The 27,496-nt window shown below is 43.9% G+C and overlaps 1 protein-coding gene across 50 annotated transcripts in view; it reads left to right on the forward strand.

Moving 5' to 3' along the window:
* LOC144136573 (uncharacterized) overlaps positions 1 to 27,496 on the forward strand; it is a 73,944-nt gene that overhangs the window by 45,118 nt on the left and 1,330 nt on the right. For all 50 annotated transcript variants that reach the window (XM_077668977.1, XM_077668991.1, XM_077668989.1 and 47 more), the window contains 11 exons: positions 762 to 851; positions 5,742 to 5,867; positions 12,376 to 12,479; positions 15,152 to 15,198; positions 16,874 to 17,019; positions 17,867 to 18,031; positions 20,213 to 20,323; positions 20,773 to 20,854; positions 23,047 to 23,102; positions 25,224 to 25,311; positions 26,364 to 26,403. In XM_077668977.1, coding sequence (XP_077525103.1) covers positions 762 to 851; positions 5,742 to 5,867; positions 12,376 to 12,479; positions 15,152 to 15,198; positions 16,874 to 17,019; positions 17,867 to 18,031; positions 20,213 to 20,323; positions 20,773 to 20,854; positions 23,047 to 23,102; positions 25,224 to 25,311; positions 26,364 to 26,403 — 1,055 coding nt within the window. The remainder of the gene's footprint in view (positions 1 to 761; positions 852 to 5,741; positions 5,868 to 12,375; positions 12,480 to 15,151; positions 15,199 to 16,873; positions 17,020 to 17,866; positions 18,032 to 20,212; positions 20,324 to 20,772; positions 20,855 to 23,046; positions 23,103 to 25,223; positions 25,312 to 26,363; positions 26,404 to 27,496) is intronic.

Raw genomic sequence — 27,496 nt, forward strand, 5'->3', positions numbered from 1 at the left:
CTTGCTAACCTTCAACCGGAATAACCTTTTGCGAAGAAATTAATTTTCTATAATAAAATGGTAATACACAAAGATCGCGAACACAATCTTTTTCTTGCCAACGATTGCACTAGATTACTGAATTGTTGCTTGTTTTAGTACCGATAAAATTTTCCTGTACAGCTCTTATGTTGTGCTAATTTTCAGTATGAATAACCATTTTGAGAGCGTAAATTAACTTTTCTCTATTACAATTATATTCTAAAATGTTTGCAAACACAATCTCCTCAAAGAAGCGATAAAATTTCAAATTTTATAGATGATATATCTGCTAGAACTTTTCTACCTTTGATAATATCTGTTAGAAGATCCAGAGTGCATCCAATAATTTAAAAACTAATGCTGTTGAATAGTGAGAGTGTTCACTACAGGATTAGTCTGTTTAAGGGGTCGTGTTTATACCTGACTTACAGTAGAAGAACGTTATAAAAACAAATTAGGACTCAAATATAAGCCCAGATTTTTTGGCAAATCACAGCGCCGGCAGCAAGGAAGTTTTGAACATTATGTCTCACACCAAGCAAAGATTTTTAGGAAAACAGAAGCCTTTGCGCCCGTGTCTGAAGAACTTTCATCACAGAAAGCAGATGAACAGCTCCCACAAAAATTTCCCACTACATACTCAACGATTCTACAAAAGTGGCAATGCTCAAAATATGTGAATTATTTCATGAAAAGCTACAGCCCTCTTATTTCATGTTTACTATTTCAATTCATTGTAGAGTCTCCAGACTCTAAGTGCACGCTGGATAAGAAAGACGAGTGCACAGGCCAAAGAAAAGTTTGCGACGAGACAAGTGGACAATGCATAGGTGAGCACTATTCCCTACTCAAAATAGTGAGTCACATGCCACCCATTGTTAGACCGATTGCCATTGCAATTATCTTCTTTTCACTTTCTTAACGCCACCATTGCCACCACTGCCACCACCTCCTTGTTCGCACCGCATCATTATTTTTCTTTTGTTGCTGTTATTATTGACAGTGGCGTGTTTAAGGCAGGCAGGCCAAGGTATTACCCAGTTTGCCTGGTCCATCTTTGGCGCGAGGCCGACGCGACTGGGCGACGCGCAGAGGTTTCATAGGCGAGCGCACGGTAGGTTCCATGACTTCGACGGAGGCAGAGTTTGTATACATCATGCAGCTTATGTTCACTCACGCCACCTAGGATCACGCCATGGATGGTTCCGCCGCCACTTCTGCTACCTTGCCGCGCAGACTATGTTCTCCTCTATCCATTAAGTACCACGGCACTCATCATGGCTATGATAGCCGGATGTGAGACCTGCTCGAATTTTCTTTCGTAAAAGTATGCATTGATTTGACGCAATCCAAAAAAATGTGGCGGAATCTCCCGAGTAGCTCCTCAAGAGTAGAGCCCTTGTTACATCTGCTCTAATTTTAACGACGAGGCCAATCTGTGGCTGGCTGATCATAACGTCGCCAGATGTACTTTGTGCACATGTACTTTGTGTACTGAGTGCTCATTTAGTTTTTTCTTGTTGCTATGTATTTTTGTTGTTTTTGTGAAATGTCGTGCTATGCCGAAGCCCGGTAACCAAGAAAAAAAAATTCATCGTGGCAATGAGGTTCAGTACTCTTTTTCCACGAGGAAATCCTGGACTAGAATCCGAGCCGTGGGTGTTTTTTTTTTTTTTACTCGGACCTTTTTTGCTGCTTCTGTGACGCAGAAAGAACACACAAAGATCTCTGAATAGCTCATCGCAGCCAGTAATGTTAGCGTATTCAAAGCACTCACTCACTGAAGATGGAGCCAGCGGTAATTTTCTTCTTCATTCATGTTTGGCAACACAGCCTCCTCTGCAATCACGTCAGCGAGACTAAATTTTCAGTCCATGGAGAACAACATTATTTTTAGTCACTTTTTGATAGAGTAAGAAGCAGTTCGAAGCAGCCGAATTACATTGAAGAATGTTTCCAACAGAGTAGCAATTTGGGCCTGTTGGTAGGTCATGATTCTCCTCCCGTCCACTTCTCTGCTGAGTCCTTGTGTCTTTGCGCTACCAACACTTCATCAAGAATATTTTATTTCCTCGGTGCTGCCGAAGCCGGCGCTGAAGCTAAGTCTAATTCTGCACCTTGCTAATCACTGGCGCACTGGCTGCTTTGCATATTGTCTAAAAGATCGCGGTATTCGCAGTCCGCATCATCTTCACTGTATCATTTGATGTAGGACAGAATCAGTTGCAATGTAGCACTGCACTGATGCATTGGTGTACGACTGCACCAATATCAGCTCCCGCGGAATTCCTGCCTTGCAGCGACGCCTTGTTCGTGTTTAACACAGGCAGCGAGAAAACATCTTTCTGTCCACAAATGTTTGCGAAACTACTATAAAAATATATAAAACTACTGCTCACAAACGACCAGCTATCAGTGTACCTCAATCTGTTCTTACGTATTTATTGCAAGCATTTTTCCAGCGGCCGGCGATTGAAAGGACACTCGCACTTTGGCCTTTCTCCCACAGGACCGCAAAGATAACGCGAAGGTAGCGGGGTATTTATTTAGTCACACAGAATAGTAGCGGCCATTGATCTTCACCTAAAATATCACACTATGGCGGGCAAATGATGGCGCTTTTGATGCTGAACGCAAGGTTGGAGAAACTAGGCTGCTTGTTGTTAATTAAACATGAATTTTGGAGGTACAGATGTTGTTGCCGAGAGTAATGAGCACTTTCTGTGATCGCCGATCTTCCGTTCGCACCACAGTGTATTATTCGCCGCCGCTGGTTTTCTCAAGCAAACACTCTGCTTCCAGCTTTCTTTCATGCGGCAGCTTTCAGGTTCATTTCTTCATGGTTACGATTTTATCGCCCCTGAGACTGCACGGATTAGTAGAGATTCATTTAGATTACTACACCGCTTCTTGTTTGGGTCACTGACGGAAACGATTATTCTCGGCCACCGGCCGCGGTGATCGTCGGTGGTGAAAGCCTCCAAGGCACTGCTCCGCTTTTTGAGGACTTCTGTCCTGCACGATAGGCTGTGACTTTACTGAACGCTGTGACTTTCCATAGCGTCTTCAATTTCCTGCAACTCTCTTCTCTCCTTTATCTTTTTCTCCTCTCACCCCTTTCCCCCCGTGCAGGGCAGCAAACCGGCTATTCTTCAGGTTAACCCCCCTGCCTTTCCTCCTCCTCTTCCTCCTCCTCCTTCTTTGGGCGAATGATTAAAATGCCCATCGATAATATAATCCATGAAACCAGTGCTACGAATCATTTCTTGTCCATCAGCAGTGTTCAGTAACTGCACTTGATCTGAGCTCTCGCCACCCTTCAAAGCCTAGGAAAGTTGACAAGACCCTGTGGCCGCCAAAATAGATCAGTGTATTTGCCTGTGGCTGTGTTTTTGCCGAAAAGTTGTCTTCCAAGCTTCAAAAGCATGCCTTCAAGCGGCATCGCAGTGCGCTTTAGGCTTTTCCGAAACATAATAGAACGAGCCTGTACCGATAGTCTGCAAAAGGCCTACTGCCATAGCTTGTTATAGAGGGACTCTTGAGTGACGATGTATGACACGCCCATAAACTGAGAGGAAGAAAAGAATGTCAATACAGTAGCATGAATGCGGAAATATCACCCTAGATGATTGCACCACACGGCAGCGTGAAGTGAATTTAAAGTAGCGCATGCCATTGCTTTCAAATTCAAGCATGCAGCAGCCCTGAACACACTAGGGTGAGAGTAAGACCGCCCCTGTAATTTTTTCGGACATAAATTTTTCAATACGTCGTTCGTGATCTGCTGCTAATTAGTAGCTGGAATCGCGGAGCTCAACATACCTCTTTGCTTGTCGACGAACCGCAGCTACCTTCGCGCGCCTGCAGGAATTACACATTAATGAACATTTCGATGGTGTCGTTGAAAGACAAGCCAGGTCCTCTCGCAGTCTTGTTCATATATAGTTAGCGTGGGGTGGTATTTTGCAACAGGGTTGTCGAGAAGACAGTGAGGCAGCGAACGGCAACAGATTCCTATACATGCCCCCCCCCCCCCCCCCTCCTATGGCGTTCAGTTCGACGGCGCCTCAAGAAGTACGAAATGCGCGTGTCCGGGGATAAGCCACTCATACACGCTTTTCATAGCAAGTGCCTATCAGTCTAGGGTTAAACTTCCTCTGCATTATATTTCTCGTCAGGATCAAAACCACAAGTAATTTTCATGCCACACCGGCCGCCACTGGTAGATTAACTGCCAATAGCCAGTACCAACGCCATAACGCGCATGTATCGAAAACTAACAGTACGCAAATATGTTATCCTTCTTTACTCATATTTTGCCTTTAGACATTTACAAGGAGCTGGTTTAGACATTCACAAGGAGATGGGAGTAACACATCAAGCGCCCAAGTCATTTTATTTGTTCTGATTTAGTATTTGGACAAGGCCGCGTTCTTTCTTTATTTCACTTCATCAACGGCGTTGCTTTGAACCGAATAAATTATCACACCCCAGAAGAAATCCGCTACCGCAACGTAAGCTACACTAATTTCCCCGCTTCGACGCACACATGTCTCACCAAGGTTAGTTTTATAGAGATAAAATGTGGACACATTTTAACACTTCGGATTATCCTTCAGAGCATCTTTGTGCACACAGTAATCATGTTAGCACCGCTGCATTTTGGGTCACCACGAAGTGTCACATTCCATTCGTGCGGTTTCTCCTTTGCAACATCTTCCCCATATATGCGGCTTCTTTCTGGTGTGCTGCGATTCTTTATGTCCTTTATTTTTCGCGCAACAGGGTCTCGACGTTTTTCCTTTATTACACTTCCATGACCGCCGACAACCCTACACAAAGTACCTCATAAGTGTGTTTCTATAAAACATCATATATCCAGAACCCTGCGAGTAGCAAACTATTTTAAGGTTAATTGAGGACATTCAAAATCCTTCCGCGTGGCGTGCTTCGCATGCAAACAATGGCTTCCAAAACGTTACTCTCGCAGTAAAAACTGAATTTCTTAGTAGTGTGCTCAGCGGCTGGTTGATGTCTTAAACAGGTGGGAAACATCACAGTGAAACACTTCATAAATGCTCTGCTCATTGACAGGTCATGTTTAGCTCGAGTCGAAAAACAACAGAAAAATTTTTGTCATCTCTTTCCTCGCAACAGGTATTTATCTAATATTTTTGACCAAAACTTGTAGTAACAACAAAAATCTTTTCGCAGAAACAAAATTTTGCGCAGTTATTATAAAAAAAAGCAGTGCAGAAGAACTATCGACCCCAGAGAATTAGTACAGAAAAACTAGAGCACTACAAAAACTACAAAACAAAAACAGAAAATTCTGTCCTTAAAACGTAACTACAAACTTCTTTGTCGTATTTCTGACATGGTTTCGCAGTTTTTTTTTTTCGGCTGGATGCTGTAAAATTAGTGAAAGTTTTATGTTTCCTGCGCTATATGTGAACAATATATTGTTACGGGCTAACGGGTGTGCCCAGGGAGAACCAGGCAAGGTCATATATCTATTGTTCGAGCCCTAGGTCCGCGCAACGCTGCTTCAAAATTTTCTCAAACTTCTTTCAAAAACTGCAGTTGCAATGTCATTGTGTCATTGTTACGGACACTTTGTGTGAACTGGCTTCACTATAGCACCTTGTTTAGAAGTTATATGCAGAAAAGCACACAGCGTTTCCGTTTTCTCTACCATTCCATGCGCATTTTTCTTCTAGCTACCTGTGATCCAGGTATCTTTAAATGCGAAAATGGCCCTTACAAAGAGTGCACGATACAAGACAAAGAGGCAAAGTGTGTTTGCAAGAAGGGGCTAATGGAAAATAATGGCGAGTGCAAGATAGGTAAGTACTCTTCTTCTCTGTCAGATTCATTTATTCGAAACGTCAGTGAATTGACAAAAAGCTGTAGAGCTGTTTAATAATCTCTAATGTTCTCAAGAATGATCTCGTTAATAAAGGTATTAAGGTCTCCCTCAACAACTGGGCATATTTTTACAGCTGGAACATGATATTCTAGTCGCTTATTCGCCATTAAACCTCATAATTAAAACCTCTGTGTTGAAGAACACTCTGTGCTTTATAACCAAACTGGAAAATGTCTTTTGCATGTCATGTTTCGCCCCTATTCAACCGATAGAACGGAGAGTTCTGGAACTGTAACTGCGAACCTTGATATCATATTTGTAGCCCTAATTTTTTTCAGCTCGGATGTGCGATTACACGAAGCCAGACACAATAATCGCCGTGCTCTCCGCGTTCGATACGTCCTCGATAGCACTTGCGGGATAACAGGACATTCCACGTTCGCCGCCATGGTTGGTGATGGGCAGATGAACAACTGCAATGTTAGCCGACGCACAGCACGAATGCATTCAAAATAAAAGGGGGGACAGCTGAAGCCACAGCTCGGTTAGTACAGTACCGTACGCGAAGTACAGAGGTCGTGGATTTGGATGCCTCCGGTGGCATGGGGTTGCCTTTGCATTTACCTTCTGTAAAGTTACCTATCTAAATTCTTCTGCAACTAAATCTGTGTTTGCCTTTGCATTAACTCTCTGTAAAGTTACCTATCTAAAATCTTCTGGAACTAACTCAATACCCTGATGAGACTACGCTTTTAAAAATTCACAAATTAATTGATAAAATCCACTCGTAAAACAACACAATTGGCTATATTTACAAAGATTATTTATTCACGGATCTTAACTACGCTCTAGAACGTTCCCACGTCTCACTCACTCTGCACCCACTGCTATCACTAGTAGCTTTCAGGTCCCCATTGACGCTGTTCTGGTCTTTTTTTCTCAGCGCCAATAGAAAAAGCCAACCCTCTTAAGAACACAGAAAACAGGGAAAAGGACACGTGCACGTGCCTTCAAACAATGGCGGACGGCTCCTAGGTTCGCACTTCGGCCGTATGTTGAGATCCATCGCCCGGCTGCGAAGCGGAACAGGTACAGAGGGCAAAACACTTGTCTAGAACGACCGAACTGTGTGTTCCGCAGTTCCCAAAGCCACTGCGACCAGGAAGGCAAAAACTGACGATGCAGTCCTATGAGTTTAACTGCACATGCTTACATCCAGACCCCTGTTTAACCAAATGGTATTGCTATGTGTCATGTGCTCAGCCCTCTGTACATCGCCCGACTTAGGAACGAAAGAAGCTGCCGCCAGGGGTGGCCCAGCTCACAGAAACAAGCACATAGACACGAACAAGACGCCCACTAACGAGAAATGAATATTCACGAAAAAACATGAAATGGTTTGCGTTTATGAGGTTTAACGTCCCAAAGCGATTCAAGCTGTGAGGGACGCCGTAGTAAAGGGCTCCCGGTAAGCTATACCACCTGCGGCTTCCTAACGTGCACTGACATTGCACAGTACACGGGACTGTAGCATTTCGCCTCCATCGAAATGCGAACGTCGCGGCCGGGATCGAACCCGCGTCTTTCGGGTCAGTAGCCGAGCACCCTAACAGCATAGTCACCGTGGCAGCTAAACATATAAATTAAAAACGTGCTCGCTTACACATTACTGCAAAAAGTAAATCAATCAAAACAACTCTTATTTTCTTTCCCTTCTTTTTAGCGATTGCTGGCTTCTAAGTTATTGGCTTTATGACCTGCTGCTTCAAATGCGCAACCGAACTAGTGCGCCGTGACTGCCAGCCCCTGTTTCCCAGTGAGAACGGAATAACGAACCAACACCTCCTCCTTTAATGTGCCAGCCAGATGAGCCGGTTTCGTTAAATCATAGGCTCTTCTACTACCTTTTCTTCCGCTCTCTCATTTGCTCCTTCTCTGCGCTTGCAACAAGAGGGGAAGGGATAAGAAATGTACTCAGGGACAGCTTTTCGTGGCTACGCAGGGGACGCTACAAGCGCGCCGTCAGCTTAAACACCTATCTCTCTCACCCTTGTGAGCGCGTGATAAGAGCGCACTTGTGGAAGCCTCGCACCGCATCTTCGTAGCTCCCACTGCTAGTCACAGAAAGCTGTCCCCAGTGTAGCGACATTTCGCGGAAAATTGGGAATTTTTTTTGTGTGCGTGTGTGTGTGGGGGGGGGGGGGGGGGAGGTGGCGCTTTATAAAGCAGCATTTTGCAGGCGTGCCAGAAGCTTGTGCTATGGCGTAAGCCACCGCTCGACATAAACTCCGCCACATAGCAGCGAATAAACTAACCGAGACATCCAAACAGGTTTCACTGAAAAAAACTGGGAAAAAAAACTATATTTGGGCAGTGAAATTAAGGACGCATTATCCGCTCTCATCGTTTACTCTTCTGCACAAAAAAAGTCTTCAAACACGCAGCGTTGCACCATGCGATGTTAGCCCATTTTCGAGAGAGAAGGAATTCAGATACACGCGAAAAGGCAACAGCAACAGAATACCTTGCTGTGCGGTGCTCACAAATGATTGACATGTCGTTTCTGACCACGCAGTGTCGCGTTGAGGCCTCTCCCGGCCACACGCAAAGCCTTCCTTTTCTAAGGTATTAACGACCGGTAGAAAACCGCTATGGGAAAGTGTTTGTACATGTCCTGCGCATGACCTCCGCCAAGCAACTCTTGCTTACCCTACCGTGCGCCTCGAGCGTAGCTTGCGTAAGGCTGCTGGCCAACATTAACGTGATAAATGACAGCCCGACAGGATCTTACGCGTAAAAATGAAGTCAACATGCTTGCCTCACTCAAGCACTTCTCACAGAAGTCATTTGAGATATTCTTGAGAATTCTACACTTTGTAACAAATATATTGAACGTTTTATACTTCTCAACACTCCACACCTCTATAATGCCCGTCTTCAGCCTTGAATTTATTCAAAAAGATTGTTTTTCTTGTCCACCATATTGAAATTATTCACGCAGCTAAAGCTCAAACTTCATACTCACACCTGTGGCTCTCAACAACAACTCAATAACCTTGTTTTGGACTCAGTACATCTGCTAAGGCAATGAATGTCTGCAGCAGCTTTTTCTGCTAAATATAACGTACTTAGTTTTATTTTCTCGGCTATTTTCTTTCTTAGAATTCGTCATATTCGCACGTGAAGTTAAAGTCCGTATCAATTTTACACACCACACTGCATATGTTGTTTGTTGCTTTCTTCACGCGGGTGCTTGTACGCAGCCCAACCGGCCTGTCAGGTATGGCATCACAGCCTTATGCTGTAGGATTCATGCAGCACCCCTGGCGAAGGCGCAACTAGAATTAAAGAGACAACGTAACAATACCCTTTATAATTGCAGAAGCACCATTCCGAAGTGAAAACGACAACAAAAGGACGATACACACAAAGCAAAAAGAGAACACCAGTGCTTTATTCGCCCCATATGCCGAGTGCCGAGCTGGGTCATGGGTCTTTCCTTTGTCTCTTCTTTTCTTTTTTTTCACACTTTTTTAAAATTCCGTGTTTTGCGGAGTTCAGATATGAAACGAATGCAGTAATACAATGCATCCACCGCGTGATTCAGTGGTTACTATTGTCGTGAAATCAGGGTGCTGAGCACTCAAAAGCAGCGCTCCCGAGCATTCGGTGTTAAGCTTTGTGGGGTTGAATTGGGGAGATAAGTACGTTCTCCCCACTCAATCGCGGCTGACACGGTTCAAAGCCGCCCGGACCCCACCCCGTGATCGCGTACGCTACCGAGCGCTCGCCGACCACGGCGGGCCTTGCTCTGGGGGAACAAAGGAACGACACATTGGCTGACACAAACAGGCATTTATTGCTACAGAAACAATAACGCCAGCTAGCAACAAGGTACGCTAATGAATCAAGGACGTCCGACTCACCAGCAAGGTTCCGAGCGAATGTTCGCCCGCGCTAGGGCAAGGGATATAAACTCCGCAGGCCGGACGGGACGAGTACGGGAGCCTGTCTCCCCGTCGCTTCTTCGCCCCGTCGGCGAAGAGCGGAGCCCCGAGCGACGCGTCCGCCCAGGGTGATTATCCCGGCCCAAGAGACCCCATCTCCCGCGGGCGGGCTTCAGCAGTCTCCCGCGCAGCGACGCTGGCGCCCTCTCTTGCCAGTTAATGTAACTGGCAAGGGAACGCGCTCATCCTCGGGGTACGACTGCTGCTGCACGGTGCCTCGCGGGAAAGCAAACTCAGGGGGCTGCAGGGCAGGTCCCCACATCCCCCCAACCTTAAATAGACCCACGCGCCTGAAAGTACATGCTATGGAGGAGTCTCCTGGTCTTCATGTCTTTGAGGCACGTCTTGCAGCGGAGGTCACGCCGACAGCGTCCACGCAGACTTCCGCGGTATTCCGAAGGCGGCGTGACGGTCTCCGCTGGGATGACTCGTATGGCCCGCGGACTACCGTGTCCGCAGGCCCGCGAATCGAAGGCCGGTGGGAAAACTGCAGGCCAGGACCCTGCAGTAGTCGCCAGGGCAGCAGCAGCCGGAGGTGACTGCTGACTGGTCTCGCCACAGCTGCCCCGGATGGATGCGGCGAACAGGATACAGGCCGCTCCGTCGCAGCAGGTGGCAGCGAGACGATGTGCACCGGTCAGCAAGCCTGGGTGGCTCCACCGGATCTGCAAAATTGTCGAAACGCTCTCGGCGTGCCTTTAACGTAGGTCACGGGAGGGGAAACGGCATCCGCAAGGGCCTCGTGGCACAATGCCTAACTCGCTAGCAAAACGTGTCGGCGGCTGTGCAAACGCAAAGTTCGAGTGAACAAAGCCCTTTCTTGAGTTGAACGAGACTGCTCAGTTCGTGCGAGGTTACAAAAAAACGGACGGGCAGCAAAGTGCGCCCCCTCTCAACGTCACGGTCCGGTGGTCATGTCTCTTTTAATGTGGTGCAGGCAGCTCCGAAAAGCCTCAGGCCTAACGACCACTCCGACAACGACCGTGAGCACAACAAAGGCCCGAAACGGGTTATGTGCGCGCAGCCGCGAGGAGACGTCAGCTTTGTGGGGTGGTCCTACCCCGCTCACTGCACAAAGCAGCTTCTGAGCGGTCGGCGCCCACCGTATCGGACGGTGTCGGAGCGCCCGGTGCCGAGCTGCAATACCAGCGAGCTCGTAGCGGCACCCGTGGCCCCAGGCCACCCGGCTCCCGGAGCCGCGACTCCCAGAGTCGAAAAAGAGATAGTAGAGAAAATATATACAGAAACTCGGACCACCCACGCGGCTTCCGTACTCACTCGCTTCGGGCTCGGCGACTCCGCGGGCGCTAGGCCTCGAACTCCCTCGATGCGGACCAAGTCATTCTCACGAAGAAACTCCAGGGAAAAAATGTGCTGAGCATGTCGAAAAGTTCAAACATGCTGCAGCGCAATACACCTCGCACTCAAGAAAGCATGCCGCAGGTCCTAGCGATCAAAATTCACTCTAGGCCTAGCACTTGTCAAGTCCGGACAAAGAGCGTTCCTCGAACCGAACCGACAGTCGTCCAATGTTCCAAGAGCAGGCCCCACGTTGGGCTGCCAGATGTGGGGTTGACATGGGGAGATAAGTACGTTCTCCCCACTCAATCGCGGCTGACACGGTTCAAAGCCGCCCGGACCCCACCCCGTGATCGCGTACGCTACCGAGCGCTCGCCGACCACGGCGGGCCTTGCTCTGGGGGAACAAAGGAACGACACATTGGCTGACACAAACAGGCATTTATTGCTACAGAAACAATAACGCCAGCTAGCAACAAGGTACGCTAATGAATCAAGGACGTCCGACTCACCAGCAAGGTTCCGAGCGAATGTTCGCCCGCGCTAGGGCAAGGGATATAAACTCCGCAGGCCGGACGGGACGAGTACGGGAGCCTGTCTCCCCGTCGCTTCTTCGCCCCGTCGGCGAAGAGCGGAGCCCCGAGCGACGCGTCCGCCCAGGGTGATTATCCCGGCCCAAGAGACCCCATCTCCCGCGGGCGGGCTTCAGCAGTCTCCCGCGCAGCGACGCTGGCGCCCTCTCTTGCCAGTTAATGTAACTGGCAAGGGAACGCGCTCATCCTCGGGGTACGACTGCTGCTGCACGGTGCCTCGCGGGAAAGCAAACTCAGGGGGCTGCAGGGCAGGTCCCCACAGCTTATAGCCTATCTGTACACTAACCTATCAGGACACCGCATAACAAACGCATTTATGGAGCACTTCACTGTAATTCTCACTGTCATAAATGTGATGCCCAGGAACTCACTTCTGCTAAAAGAATTAAGATGCCACCAAACAGGGCATGTGTTTGTAAACTGTGAACAGCCAAATCACGATGGCAGAGATGTGCGAACGCTAGCTGAGACCCTGCTTGTGTCACCACGGAGGATACAAAATTCTGACATCGTTCAGACGACGCAAACGCCGAAGATCGTGTGAGTTTTGCCTGCCTCATCATTTTCAAATTATTTTTCTCCACAGCAAGGAAATTTAAATTTACCATGACAATCAACAAAGGCCGGCTTGCTCCCTACAGCGCTGAGACCTGTAACGCTGGCGCATCACTGGAAGATATTAAGAAAACTGTGAGTTTACAAGTCGAGTGTTGTTTTTTCTCGCCTTGTCAACAAACGTTGAGCTGCCATTTTCTGCCTCTAACTGCATATTTTAGCCCCAGGACACGTCTCAACCACCTTTATGAGTGTTCGATTAGGCACGTTTGAAAAACCTCGTATGCCGCGCACAGACCAGCACCAAACACATCACTGCAGAAGCACAAAATGTTTTCCAGGAGGCTGCCTACTGCAAGCCTGCAGGTAGTGGTAGCCATTCTCACCGCATTTGCAGACATCTAAGGCCTCATCAAACCCTGAAAGATTTTAAATCTTAGTAGCACGAAAGTCCAACGACTGTTTGATGCAACAAGCCGACGTTGTACAGCTGCTTCACATTACTGTCAAATGTGTCGCGTATTTAGCCGCACTGTTTATATATTCCTAATCCTGACACTTATTTACCTTAACAGCAATGACAGTAGTAAGCTTCCCATCTTTACGCATCGTTTATACCAGCGATACGGGCGATTGTTCTGACACCTTGTTTCAATACATGTTTGATAAAAAAAACAGTCAACAAAAAAAATTTATCCAGTAAAGTCAACCAAAATTTTTAACTTTTTCTTCTTGTACTGAACGTAATAGCTATATCGATCTCAACAGTTTTGTGAAGTGCAGGATTTCCAAACGAGCGAAAATATAATAACAGTTTTAAAACAGCCGTTTCAAAACAGACGTTTCGTAGAGCCGGGAATATCGTGCTCGTATTTTAACAATGCCTGCTTTGGCCAACAGCGAAACTAAATCGTAGTCTCTGGTAGAAACTGCGGTTTTTCACCCACTAAAGATTGCTTTACGTCATCTGGCAGAAACAAGCTCCTATTATACGTTTGAGGGACGGTCGCATGGCTGTAAGGCATGTTGTATTTGAACCGGAATTTCAAGAGCTCGGGTTTCTTGAATGCAAAAGGAAATGAAATAACACGACGAGGACTTTTGTATTTCACTACCATCAAAATGCGGCCGTCATGGCTGCTATCCAGCACGTGACATCTTTTATGGTAGCAGAACAAACTTGTAGCAAACAAGCATTAGGATTCAGCAACTGCAGCTGCTTACTAACTCTGACTGCTTGATACTGCCATGATACAAAATCGTTGCTAAACTCTTAGGAGCAAAGCTAGTAAAACGCTAAGATGTCGCCACTTTTTCTAACCCTGGCTCACCATTACTGGATTGTTAGCAAAGGTTCATTTAACAAATAAGAGGAAAATTATAGAAGATAAACAGTATAAAGAGTGGTGTAAACAACATATTTTTCTAAATGCATTTGTCTACAGCATCGTGGGCTTAGGCACATTTATCGTTTTGCAATCTCAGGGTGTGAGCCATTTGCCCTAACAAAGGTTCTGTGCATACGCAGTGAGCATGTCGAGTTTCTGTGAATTTTCCTGAACTGGAGTTTTCTCGTTTCCTGCAGCTTTGTGTGTGCCGCTCAGGGCTCCTTGCTTGATTTCATTCCCTCTCAGGCTTTGTAGGCTTAACTGTCGCCGTTTCTTAACCTGTGCATGTACGCTGAGGCCAGAACACTCATGATAGCTCCCGTTGGTGTCGGGAACTCATCGCATGGGATGTACAGCATTTCTTGAATATGTCGAAACAAGCACGCTACGACAACACACCAAAACAAGCAGGCGATAGGTTTTGCTGCACAGGCATGACAACCTGTATTTTAAAAAGTACTCTGCAAATCAGCTAAGTGCATGCAAATGCTTGTTGTCTTTACTGTAGCACGGATGTAATCGCCATGCGAAGAAATAGTAATGAATATCTGGTTAGGTTCGAACTTTCGACAATTATTTTACATAAAATTCAGTAGCAGTTATCAGCCAGAAGGTAGCGCTTCCAAAAAGTTTGCTAAAAAGTTTAGTTCCTGTTACTATTTTCAAGGGTTAGCAAATTACACTACTACAAACTTAAGGTAGTAACACATGTTTTAAACAATTTCTACTTTTTTATTAGTAATATTACTTATTTTAGTTCTGAGCGTCCGTAACCACTTCGCAACTGCAGTGGATGCATCAAAAAAGTAAGCCTACGCATGGCAAAAGAATAGACTTATAAAATTGTGCGTAAGCAGAAAGACATCTGCCTTTGTCTCAGGTTCGTCATTTCGAGAAGCAACATTGTTCGGAATTTCTTAAGCGTCAAAATAATACCTGAAGTATTTTTTATTATATTCTTCAATATGCTGTGGCACAGATAGTTTTTAAAGAAGAATAATAGGCCTGAATAATAGCCTTAGATATCAATACACAGTAAAGCCGAATGAAGGAAGACTGTAAGGACCATTGATTGCACGGCGTGCACATGAGAAAGGGAATAGACCTTTCAACGCATTTTGCAAAACCTATCAGGCAAATCAATATCTGAAGTTGAATGTGAGGTCATACATGTAAGATGGAATATTTCAGGGTTGCATCGATGACCCTGCACGACAATGGAAGAGCGGAAGCTTGTGTAATTGCTGTTTGTTTTTTACTTCAATAGCAAAAACAAGTAGCATTTTGTTTAAAAATGTTTACTCCTTCCAAGGTTTTAATCTTGTTCGTCTCTTTCTACGCTACTGTGAAACGCCAAGACTTATGGATGTGGATGTGTGCACTTGTCTGTCGTAAATTTAAATAAGCATTTTATTTCAGATCAAGGCAATGGTTCCAAATGTCGATGAAGATACCATCACATGCGCGTAAGTTCACTTTCATATCCTCCAGATTAAAGAGGGCAGTCATTGAAGCATCAAGCAAAGCGTTCTAACAAAATCATTTAATAATGGTGACTGTGTGCTGCTTTTTTGTTTTCAAAACGGTAACTGCATGACAACTTGTTCATTATTCATATGTCGCTACAAGAGCACCTCACGTGAAAAGCGATGAAACCGCGCTGGCGAAAATTAAATCGGTAAGCTGAAATATGCTACATAATTCTGCAAAGATTACGTCAATGTGTGTTTCAGTGTAACAATACCTGCTCACAAGCTTCTCAACGTTAAGACAACACTAATTCGTGTCTTGGTGTGAACATTTATTTATTAGTCAAGGTATATGAGTATAGAGAAAACAAACTTCACAACTACCATTTTTTGTCTCCTCTGACGAGAGCGGAAATGCAGGCGATTAACACAGGCGTTAAATCTAGGTGGTCGAGCAATAGATTTATGTATTGATCCTCCTCCTCCCACGGTAACCATTCACAGATTGCTTCACTTGGCAACCTCCCTACGGATACGCACTACTACTCCTACTACGACGACGAAGCGAAACTAAGGGAAAGGGCCTTCAACAGCTGTCGCTGTAAAAATAAACGTAATACAGAAGAGGCAAAGCTGTGACAAATCGAAAGCAGTAATAAACTCGGGTGTCAGGAAATGTTCAGAGGGCTTCAGGCCTGACAAAAGTCTTCTCGGAATCTAACACCGTCTTACACATCAAGTTAAATATTTGTTTCCACTTTCTATAGCTCTAACTTTGCCTTCTCATTGGCGACTGCAGTTAGCTCTAGTCATCGTTCCAGTGGGAATACATTCCGCAGAAAACTGTTTAGCCACGTCGCTGAATGTCAACAGCCTTTCAGTGCACCTGCCACTAACTCTAAGTCTAATACAACTGTGCTTCCTGGCGATTTTGGTGCTTCCAATGTATTCATCGCTTTTAATTTTATCTCTCCTTACAAGGAGAAAAATGGCGCTACTGGTATAACATATCCGCTTCTGGAGTTTCAGCTTGAGCGATATGTTGCAGCCGAAGCTTTCAGCTGACTCAGTCATATTCACAAGTTGACTCTGCTGTTCACTTTTACAATCGAAGCCACGACTCGTGTTTGCCTTTGCTCCAGATGTCTTCAAGACTTCTGAGCTCAACCCTTCCCTGCAGCGCGAACTATAGCGCGGAGTAAAAGGGCGATGTGCGTCACATTTAAAATATGGCACAGTTATCTCACGCTAATTCGAACATCCGTTTTATATGAACATCCTTTTGTCCCGTCAGCATCAAGGGCATAAAAAAGTTCTCCTTTATTCGACCTCTGCATCTATCGATCAGATGTTTGGTCCCGTTTGACTGTCAATTATCGAGTCCACTGCAATTAGTCCAAATACCGTGCCAATTTGGTAGAAACAAGTCGCTGATGCCCGCTGAATGGCCGGTTTCCTCCTAAATCAGGTCACCTCTCAACCCAAATTCTCTCGGTGCTGCTCTTTCTGGGCATGAACCACCAGGCACCTATTCCTTGAGCCCACTCCCCCGAGCATTCGATTCATGAAGAAATTATTTTTCGCCCCTCTCATTCCCCACTCGTCTCTTCAAAAAAAAAAAAGAAGTTCGCCTACGGGTTTTCCCTCTAACGTGGTTTTTGTTTCCTTTCAGGGGCGATGAAATTTCTTTTGAAGTCTACGCTACGAGTGATGAAAGTGAAGAGAAGATAAAAGATTCTTTGTTCGGCGACTGTAAACAAGACAGAAACAACTGTCAGATTCTCAAAGGTGTATCCGTTAATGTTGACTCGGCAACAGGTACGTAGTCAGTACTGCGGCTATGAAGTGAAACCGAGCTGGTAATGGATACAATTAAGTTAATCAAAATGAGAGCCGTGCGATGAACCTCACTCGGTCCAGAATGTGCCTAGTGTGATTATCTTTCTATATAGAGTCCGGTCCTGACTTCAAACATCCGCATGGCTCTCTCTCTTCGTGCACCACTCAGTTTGAGGGCACAGTCATGCGGTGTACCCCGCATAACGTGAGCAACCTAACAGGTATAAAATAAAACCCTGCATTTGCATTAATGCAACTGAAGCCCCTTTCTTCACAGTTTTATACAGCTAACAGACGCCTTGAGTCATTGAGATCACTACTTTCATCACCGTTGGTTACGCACCCCTTGTACGACGGAATCCCCATCACTGAGAGCAGTGTGTTCGAAGTAAACCAGAAATCAAAAAAATTTTTTAATGGCCATTTCAGTGCGGGAGTATCTTTCCCGGACTGAACAACGCACGGAAACACAGCAATATTTGCGGAAGGAAGGCGCGTTTTAAAAATTTAGTGGCTAAGAGCGCTCTCTTACTGGCCGTTGACATAGCGTTCCGAGTGTGCGCAAACGGTGCCGCTGTCAGTTCGTTCTAGCTGCCTCTGTCTCGTACGCACCGTTATTAAGAATTAGTAGAAAAGCTCATTTTTGTTAAGCAAAAGCAAAATGCATTTACCTTCAGTTCACGCCAAACTCAGTCGAATACGGAGATGTTCGCGTCGAAATAAAGAAGCTGAAGAAAACCAGATGCTCAGTACTGCATTTCTAAATCAACGCTAGAGAATTGTGACAAAACTTGCATTCAATCATAAATGCATTTCACTGTTTCAGTCACCCCCGTGGACCAGTGCAAAGAGTTAAAATTTCTCGAGGATGACTTCAGCATGAAATGTGATTACAACAAGACGACGGGCACTGCATTTAGATGCGACACCGATAAAACTCAAAGCGTTGGTTTAACACAGCTGAATGGTATCGCATTTGAGATTTGCAAGCGTAAGTATCACCCTAAGAAAAGTCGTTCGTCACATGGACAGACGCAAAATTATGTATTGCTTTAGTCTTACGACAACTCTGTGATGTCTGTGTTATCCTTGACATCCTGAAACTGCACAGGCCTGCGTTTTCTTAAGAAACAAGAGCTAGTCAATTAAAGTTTTCTTTTTTTTTTGCTACTAGAAGAAGAAAGCGATCATAACCGAGCTTTGTCGCATTCAGGGATTGCTACCATCATGACAGAAACATCTCTCTGTTCCGATAAGTAATGAAAACAACTGTTTACTTACAATGTTTTCAAAAAAAGATTATAGAATACATCGATTTCTTTTTTTTCTTCACTGAATCTACTCCTCTTATCACTTTTCAGCTAGTGTAAAACTACGCCATTGCTTGTATGTTATTTTACTTTTTTCAGCATGTGACCAGAAGGCATGGTATTATGCGTTAAAAATAATTTACTTATCTCTCACGTTTCTTTGGACAGTAACATGACCTTTCGGTCGCTTGTAGAACTTTTGCTATATTTGTTTCAATTCTTGCACTAGCATGAACAGCGCATCAATCTAACCAAACGCACTACAGTAAGAACGATGAAATATAATAAGCCTATCCGTTTGGTCTCATGTACTAAGCATGGAGAATGCGATTATGTGCGGCCTCATCCTGTGGTACACTAGAATATTACTCGCAGAAATGAGGCGACGCGTTTGCACCATGGCACGGATATTCCTTCTGGTCGAGACATTGGCTTCAAGACCGAACTCTGTTGTGGTTCACAGGCTAAGCTTAGCATAGCCTTTCAGCAGCCCCAAGCGGCTCCAGCTTTCGGACACCCAGTAGCCGTTATTATTCAGTGAACTTTTTATGACTCCGACACTTAGCTCTCACACCCGAGTAAGAGTTAACATGATCATTCAAGGCTCCGCAACAAGTACTGATGCTCCTGAGCATTTCTTATCACAAAAAATAACCTTGAAAGAAATACAACATAGATGCAAATATGACTCCAGTATCTGCACAATAATTTAAATAATATTTTACATAATTTATATTTTATTATTTTATTCAATATGTAAGAAATTTTATAAAATAATTTATATTTTGTTATTCTTTATAATAATTATCTACACAAAAACTTTTGCCGCCGTAGTGGCTCAGTGGTTACGGCGCTCAGCTGCTGACCCGAAAGACACGGCTTCGATCCCGGCCGCGGCGGTTGAATTTCGACGGAGGCAAAACTCTAGAAGCCCGTGTACTGTGCGATGTCAGTGCACGTTAAAGAACCCGAGCTGGTCGAAATTTCTGGAGCCCCTCACTACGGCGTCCCTCACAGCCTGAGTCGCTTTGGGACGTTAAGCCCCCATAAACCAAACCAAACAATAAATTTTAACTATGGTCCTAGTTGTCGCTTATACGCGAGGTATAGCGATCATTCATAAAGCTAGTTTTATTTTTCGAGGCTACCATGTGTCGACGGCCGCGAAACGCAAATGCGCCCGTGTGCTGTGCGATGTCAGTGCACGTTAAAGAACCCCAGGTGGTCGAAATTTCCGGAGCTCTTCAATACGGCACCTCTTTCTTCCCTTCATCTTTCACTCCCTCCTTTATCTCTTCCCGTGCAATGTGGTTCAGGCGTCAATTTCCTTGCCTTAAAAAAAAACAATTTTCATCCCAGGTGGTCGAAATTTTCCGGAGCCCTCCACTGCGGCGTCCCTCATACCTTGGGTCGGTTTGGGGCGTTAAACCCGACAGAACAAACCAAACAAATCAATGGCGCTCCATCAACGCACCTTCAGCCGCACTTATTCACAACTTTGCTTTTGAAAGGCAGCTGCGAAATTTTTAAAATTTGTAACTTGCGAGGTTTAACTTCTGAAGTGACACATGGGCTTGAGGAAGGAACTCCATAGCGGAGGGCTCCAGATTAATTTAGACCATCTGGGGCTCATGACTGTGCACTGACATCGCACACCGCAGCACACGGGTGTTTATGTATTTCGCTTCTGTCGAAATACAACCACGTGTCAACTTGAACGGGATCGAACCCACGACCTTGGGATCAGCAGCCGAACGCGAAAGCTACCGAGCCACCACGGCGAGCACAGTACGAAACGTATTTAAACAATATTACCCAATTATATGCATAGAAATGGACGTTAATCGGCAGTCTATTTTCAGGAAAACCATGCAATGAGACTTGCGCAGGAGACGAACGGAGACACTGCGTCAATGAGGCTTGTATTTGCAAACCACAATACAAGTTCAGCATCGAGGAGAAGAAATGTGTCAGTGAGTATCACTCCAAAAGGCACGCTGTGTCCATTTCACCACTGCAATATATTTTCAATAAAATGTTTCTTGTGATGCAAGTGCTACCAGAAGCTGCAGTAATTCATCGTAGTGAAGGCAAGCAGCTAAAATTTAACTTTCAAACCATTATCTCATAACAATCACAAAAAAGATCGCCTATCAGATCCATACTGCAAATCACAGCAGAGCGGCTCCCGCTTCTTTAAATTTACCCACGCTTATACTGGAGGTATGGATGAAACAACAGTTGCAGTTTTAATGCCTAATTACAAAGTTATCTTGTTTTTTCCCCTCAAAGGTTCGCTTCTGCGATAGACAAAAAAAATGTTAGTTTATATTGCCTAAAATGAAAAATATGCGGAAGCTTAATTTCGGAAACGTGTGGCCTGAATAAAATGGCATTTAATTCCCACCTTCATATTACGTAGGTATTTGCGAAAGCAAGATTCCTGTATGCCATCGTGAAGCAACATGCGAAGAAGGCAAAGATTACCTTAGCTTCTATTGCAGGTAAGTCCTGAAATACCTCACAAAACCCTCCTGAAGCGCGCAGATACCCTTTGAAAAAACTTCCGTTTTATATTAAATAAGATACGCATGCCATACAATAAAAGCTTTGCAATTATATTACAAGGTAATTGGATGAAAAGTTGCTCTGGTAGGAGATGATTCCCTCAACGCCACTTATATCAGTCACTTATATCAACCACTTATATCAGTAGTTCTCGCGTTGTTGGACATGGATCATGCTATATAACGTACCCCGGCAGCAGTGGAGCATTGCTGCCTTGGGGTGGCCCTTTGAAAACAAAACAGAAATGCAAACATCAACCCCATTCAGCGAATACTGCAAGAACATCTAGTGCAACTCGTTAGATATGCCACAAAATATGAATTTGCACTTCTCGGTATTTCTATATTCCATTGGGTTAAGGCAATCAAGCGTACAATTCAGACACAAGAGCACCAGGCGCCTGCCCGGTTGGTGTGGTCCAGCAAAGGCCCATAAATTTCCCTACGACCACTTATTAAGGCGCTGTGTCGCAGGAGCAGGCCGTTTTGTCAGCTTTTCAGACAATTAAGTCAACATAGATGCTGCATCAATGCGCCCCGCCACAAGGATTGTATACCGAGCTGGTTGGTTCTGAATTTACGGGAGGTTTCGCGTTCCTGTAACGACATTTGAGCACCGCCATTTTTGGGGGCAGCACTGCTAACCTTGGTTGTCGTGAAATGGGCGGCTTACTATGGTTTAGTCTTCCGTACAACACTGGCGAACCGTAGCTCACGTTGCCTGTATAATAGGCACAGTGCGTGAAAAATTGAGTGATCGTCGTGAAAGTTGTCTGTATAACAGAAGCTTTATAACACGTGGTTCAGGGAAGACTATGTAATTCTCAAAAATAGGTCTTAGGAGTTAAAATTATGGCTTTTTCAGCATAGTATTACCAGTTTCGGTGAACACAAGAAAACAGCTGCATCGTTTTAAATAGTAAGCTGGTTAATTGTTTTAAGTAATTAACTTTTTATTTATCAGAGTCAGGCTCCTGGTTGCATTTAGAGATTCGTATGTGATCGTTTATAAAAGCCATATCAGTTTTTAGCGATTACCCTTGGCGCTGTGGCTCGACAAAATTTAACTTTTTTGACTAGTTACGTGCACTGCAATTGTTGCGTTGCTTTCGTGCTTTTCGAAAGCGCATGTATTTTGGCACGATGTCGCCAAATTTTCTCGAGCCACAGCGCCAAGGATAAACGCGTTTTGGAAATTCTAGCAACTGATATGGCTTTTGCTGATGACCGGCTACAAATCTTATATGGAAACTAGGTGCCTAAAACTAATCGTTATAAACTTAATTTTTTAAAATTACTTAACCAGCTGACTACTTAAAACAATTGACCGGATTTCTGGTGTCCGCCAATACTGGTAATGCTATGCCGAAAAAGCCACATCTTTGCCCCAAAAAAGATTATTTTTGAAAATTACTTGAAATCTTCCCTCAAAGACCAGCTATATAAAAACAAAAATTTATGGACCCATCAACTCATGATCACTCGATCCATCAATCCATCAATCGAATATTTTACTGATTTGATTTATTGGGTGATTATTTATTGGATTGAGTGCCTGATTATTTATTGGATTGATTGGCTGATTATTCATTCATTCATTGATTGATTGACTTATGATCGATTTATTGGTTAATTATTGATTGTTTGTCTGATTATTTCTTTATTTGACTTATCATTAATTTGCCGACCATTGATTGATTGATTGATTGATTGATTGATTGATTGATTGATTGATTGATTGATTGATTGATTGATTGGTTGATTGATTGATTGATTGAAAGCGTTCAACGGAGAAGATGCAGAAGAACTATAGTGCCTGCAACCTATTTCATATGCGCTTTGCCTGCCGTCACTGACTTTTAGACGCTTGCATTTGTTCAGCACTGTTTTTTCAACTTGGACGCCGACTCCAGGCCGATAGTTCCCAGTACATTTTTTACACAACGGGACATATTCACGTGGTTTTCCCACAGTGGGATTCTGATCTCTTCTTATATCTTCCGTATTTTTTCTTCATATTCTGATGTTAAGTAGTCAAGACGGCTCACAGAATTCTCGATGCTTTAAGTGTAGTGGTCGTCAACACGCTCACATATTAACATTGCTTTCTCACTCACCAATTATTCCAGATGCCCACCAAAGTTGACGGGCCCTCTTTGCCAGCGTGAAAACAAGCCCTTACAGTGTAAGTCCTTGTCAACTGTTCTAAGTTATATATCCAGTATGGACATCCCGTACTGATTTTAATTATAGTGACGCGGGAAGAAAACCTCGTCATATTGGTGTATCTTGAACACTTCTCAAGTGTTTTTTTTATTCATTGCGCATGAGCGACCTATGCGTCTAAATGAGACCTTCTAGTTGCGATATATTAGCCGGTAACCCATCTTTGCGTTTTGTTTAATCATTTGCATAAATCGGCGGCATGTTCATATCGTTAGCAGGCAATTGTTTCGTCGCACAGAATACGCGAAATATGTATTTAATATTTATTATTTTTATTCATTCATTTACTTAATTCTCAATGCGGGTGTTTACATGGGGACGTGTCGTTAGAGCTCAAATCTAATTTCTTTTTTTTTTTTGAGCGAGTGAGGTATTCGTTTAGCTTTAAACCAGCTATCATCAACACATTCACGTAATGACAATTGGTACTGTGCAGAATGTTATGAAAGTAAATTGAGGTCTAGGTTCGAATAGTGTACTTGTGGTGCAGCCGAACCTAATGAACTCTGTGCCGAAAGTAATAATGTCCACTCAAGACATGATCTTCAAAAAAACCAAGAAAAATTTTCATTACACGCCGCGCACATAAAGCTACACTGAACGTCAGACTTCTTGAGGAGTAGCATTACCGCGGCAACAGTATCCCGCGTCCAAAGAGGCTTCGTCTTCACGGGGGGTCTGCATGTAGACTTTAGAATAAAAATATTGATTTGCGACAACTTAGGTCTGCGTGCGAAATGATATCCAGAAAAAGCGTGATGCATCATTCTTTTGTTCGTAAGCGCAATCTAAGCAAATGAAGGCGAAGTTGTCAAGGCCTCTTGTCCTGGCTTCAGCTAGTGCTCCCATGTTCTAAACGCTGAAAACGGCAACCTAGTGACATCTAGCGAGAAACCCGCGACCTTCTCTTCACCTTAATAGCGGGGTACGTTCGCTCTCCGAGCAGAATTGCCCTAGTAGACAGGTACCGGTCGGTCGCTTTATAGATATGCCCTAGGCATATAACACGTACCCTTTCGCTATTAATGTATAAGCCTTAGGAGAACCTTCAACGACACTGATCAGAAAACAAGCTTGGCTTCCAACCAGAAGTCAAATCAAATCAAATCAAATCATATTTTATTCACCAGCAAGTATCTGGATGGTCACCTGGGCTAAAAGCTGTACGAAAAGCTTGACGAAGGCTCAGGAAACCATTACATGGCAGCAGCAGACAGAACGAAATAACAATTAATGAACAATACAGTAGTGGTCGTCAATAAATAAATAGAAAAGAAATTATACAGCGTATGCATGAGAGCAACACAGCAGAAATAAGATAACAGAATGTTTATCAATAATGAATGAATGCAAAAAAAGAGTACAGTGATAACAGACATTTTCTCATACGACCTAGAAATAAATACAGATTACATTTTCACAAATTATATTCGCAGTTGTTTTGGACTAAATCCAGCAGTATCTTTATATTTATTAAGAAAAAATGGCAGATTGTGAGCCAAGGATTGCAGCTTGTTATCAGTTCGAAACTGTGGTAAGGACCAAGTGTCAGTAAAGTCCCACAGTTGTTCCCAGTACGAACATTATCTTTTTTTTATTTGACGGACTTCATTGTTGAGCATATAAATGACAGCCGACGTCTGCCAAGGAAGTGCTGAGGGTAGGATCTGTAAGTGCTCAGCAACTAGGAAGTATTTACTGGTGGTCACACAAGATTAGCCAAGCAGTTTAATGTGTTCACTGTATAGCATTAACATTTTTATATTGTCAAAAGTCATGTAGCGTTCAGAAGTGCACATCTTGACTCTGCGCAGGCTTCAGGCACCTATTCACACTTGGTCAGAATTAGAACTTATTGCCGGTCACATATTGAAACCTTCAGCCCTAAATATATTTCATCCATGCAGTTATATTCTGCAGTGCCTCACTGTTCACACAAATACCTGATCATTCAACGCAAACACGCATTTGGACACACGATGCAAGCATTAGGCGGCAGTAACGTATTTGCCTAATTTTTATAATTCTGTACATTTCATGATTTTCTTCAAATTAGCTGCAACTTATCTTTTTATTTCAGCTGCTAAGCTCAACATCGTCATCGTGGGCGTCGTACTGTCGTCTTTGCTGCTGCTGTGCTTTGTTGTTTCAGCAAGCATCATCTCAAGGTAAAAAGCAATTTTCGCCGGCAACGTAAGAAAGGCGCATGTTTTGAATGACGAGTGTTCGTTCAGTACAAAATGTCACTAGTGGCTAACGCAGCAACGCCATAAAAGCAGTGTTGTGAAGTTCCTGTTCTTTAAGTTACCCTGAAACTGAATGCGACATTCCAAAAATGCCAGACAGAATAAAACAGTTGTGAACATTGTGGTTAAATATAGCGCGGTTTCCTCATGCAATATTATAAGTATAGGTATGCTCCATTCCAGCATTTCAGACAGAACAAAATCTTTTCTGAGCATAAATATTACTTTAATATAGAAAGGCTCATGGTGAACCTTTTGCCTCTCACTGTCAAGTCGTTTACGTCGCGCAAACAGCAAAATTTGATGAAAATACGCGCAGGAATCCCTAACAAGACCAAAGTTCTTTCAAATCATTGAACGCGTACGCACAGTAATGTTCATGATTAGCAAAGGCACTTACCGTACCTGAGCAAAAAGTCTTACGAAGATTATTGTATTCTCATTTAGGAAACTTGGTGTTTTGCTGCCTCTACTATTATCATAATAGTGCTTTCGCTTCGGATGAGTCAAGCGTTTTGCCAGTACTAGCAGTCCGAAAGTGTTATGAAGAGCTGATAAAAAGCACACCATTAAATTTTTTTCTACGAACAAAATCTTGACGTTACATAACGCGTTGCAAATCGATGCAGCATGACGCTAGGAGTGAAAATATTCTCCTAAGATGTCACCTGTATGCGTTTGTGAATAAGTTCTTATAATTAAAATTATTATATAAAAGGACAAAAACTTTCGTACGGCTAGCTACGATATGCAGCCATAAAACTAGGTACTAAATCAACAGAATTTGTTTATGTTTTTAATAACCCCTTAGAGGACTCAAAAGTTCTTGCCTCAGAGGTCGGCCGAACGTGCAAAACATGCTGGCCAAATTACTATTACTATGACTTTATTACAATTATTATTACTTTTCCGTGCTCATTCATGTTGCACTAGCCGTGAGATCATGTGAACACTTTATGTCCTGGCCTCTTTAGGTTGAAGAAGAAAGCCCAAGGCCCCAGCTTCAATAAAGATGTAAGTTGAACGGCTTTCTATAGTTTTCAGTAGCATTTCCTCTCCGAATAAAGCACGGAGTTCCCGAAACAAAGCACAGGTTAAATTTTAACCTCGGCACAGAGCTCAGTGACACATTGGTTCATCCGAAGGCATTTTAGCCTATTATTTCTGTTGCATTTCAGTTTCGTTTGTACTCATATTTTTATTATTAATATTAATAATAATATCACAGTAATATCGGTAACTGTTTTCAGCTCGTCAAAAAAGCAGTCAACAGGTGTCATACCTTTGACCAAAAACAAACATTTGCGCAGTCCTTCATCCGAACAGCAAAAGATTGGAACAGCCTTCCCAACGCCGCTGTAATAAAATAAGACACACTTGTATTCAAAGACAATATTAAATCTTTGGACACATTTTAGGCTTTCGTGTACATTTGCCCTCAAAAGTTGATCTATTGTAGTTTGTTTTACTATGCAGTTTTTAGTGTTCTCCAATCCGCTATTCAACTCTTTACCCACCGTTCAGTGCTTCTTCTTCCCTTTCTTTTTTGCTTTGTTTTTCTTTTTTATTTACGGAAAGATTTGAGCGTTTTGTATTTTGATTTTGTGAGCTGTTTGCCTGTTTCATTTGTACTTTGAACCTTGATGTTCGCATTGCACAGAATATGTTCTTTTTTGTTGTTATTTCTCTACAACCCAAACCTCATGTAGTGCCTCTTTTTGGAGGTCTTTGGGGCACTAAAACAAATAAATAAATAACCCTCAATATGTCAGCGTCATAGCACTCGAGTCGTCAGTAGGAAAGGCAACGGTCCCCATTTTTTCAGGTAACGTTGACAGAGGGAACACTTTTAGCACTCTTTCGTGAATATTCAATATCTGAGTCGAGTCAAGTCGAAAAACGTTTGCCCATTGGAGGCGCAAGTTTCACTGAAGCAGCGGTTGGGGCCCTCAGACCAAGGGCTGTAATGGCTTGGGCTGTACTAGGCACCCGGTCGATCAACTGGAGCTGTTCTTCCCGGGACGAGCTGGTCAGCGCGGCCACCCCCTGCTCTGATGTGGAATTAAGTTGGGGAAGGGGGGCTGGATGTCAGTACAGGCCCAGGCAA

The sequence above is a fragment of the Amblyomma americanum genome, chromosome 6 (assembly GCF_052857255.1).
Source record: "Amblyomma americanum isolate KBUSLIRL-KWMA chromosome 6, ASM5285725v1, whole genome shotgun sequence".
In the NCBI taxonomy this organism is placed as follows: Eukaryota; Metazoa; Arthropoda; class Arachnida; order Ixodida; family Ixodidae; genus Amblyomma; species Amblyomma americanum.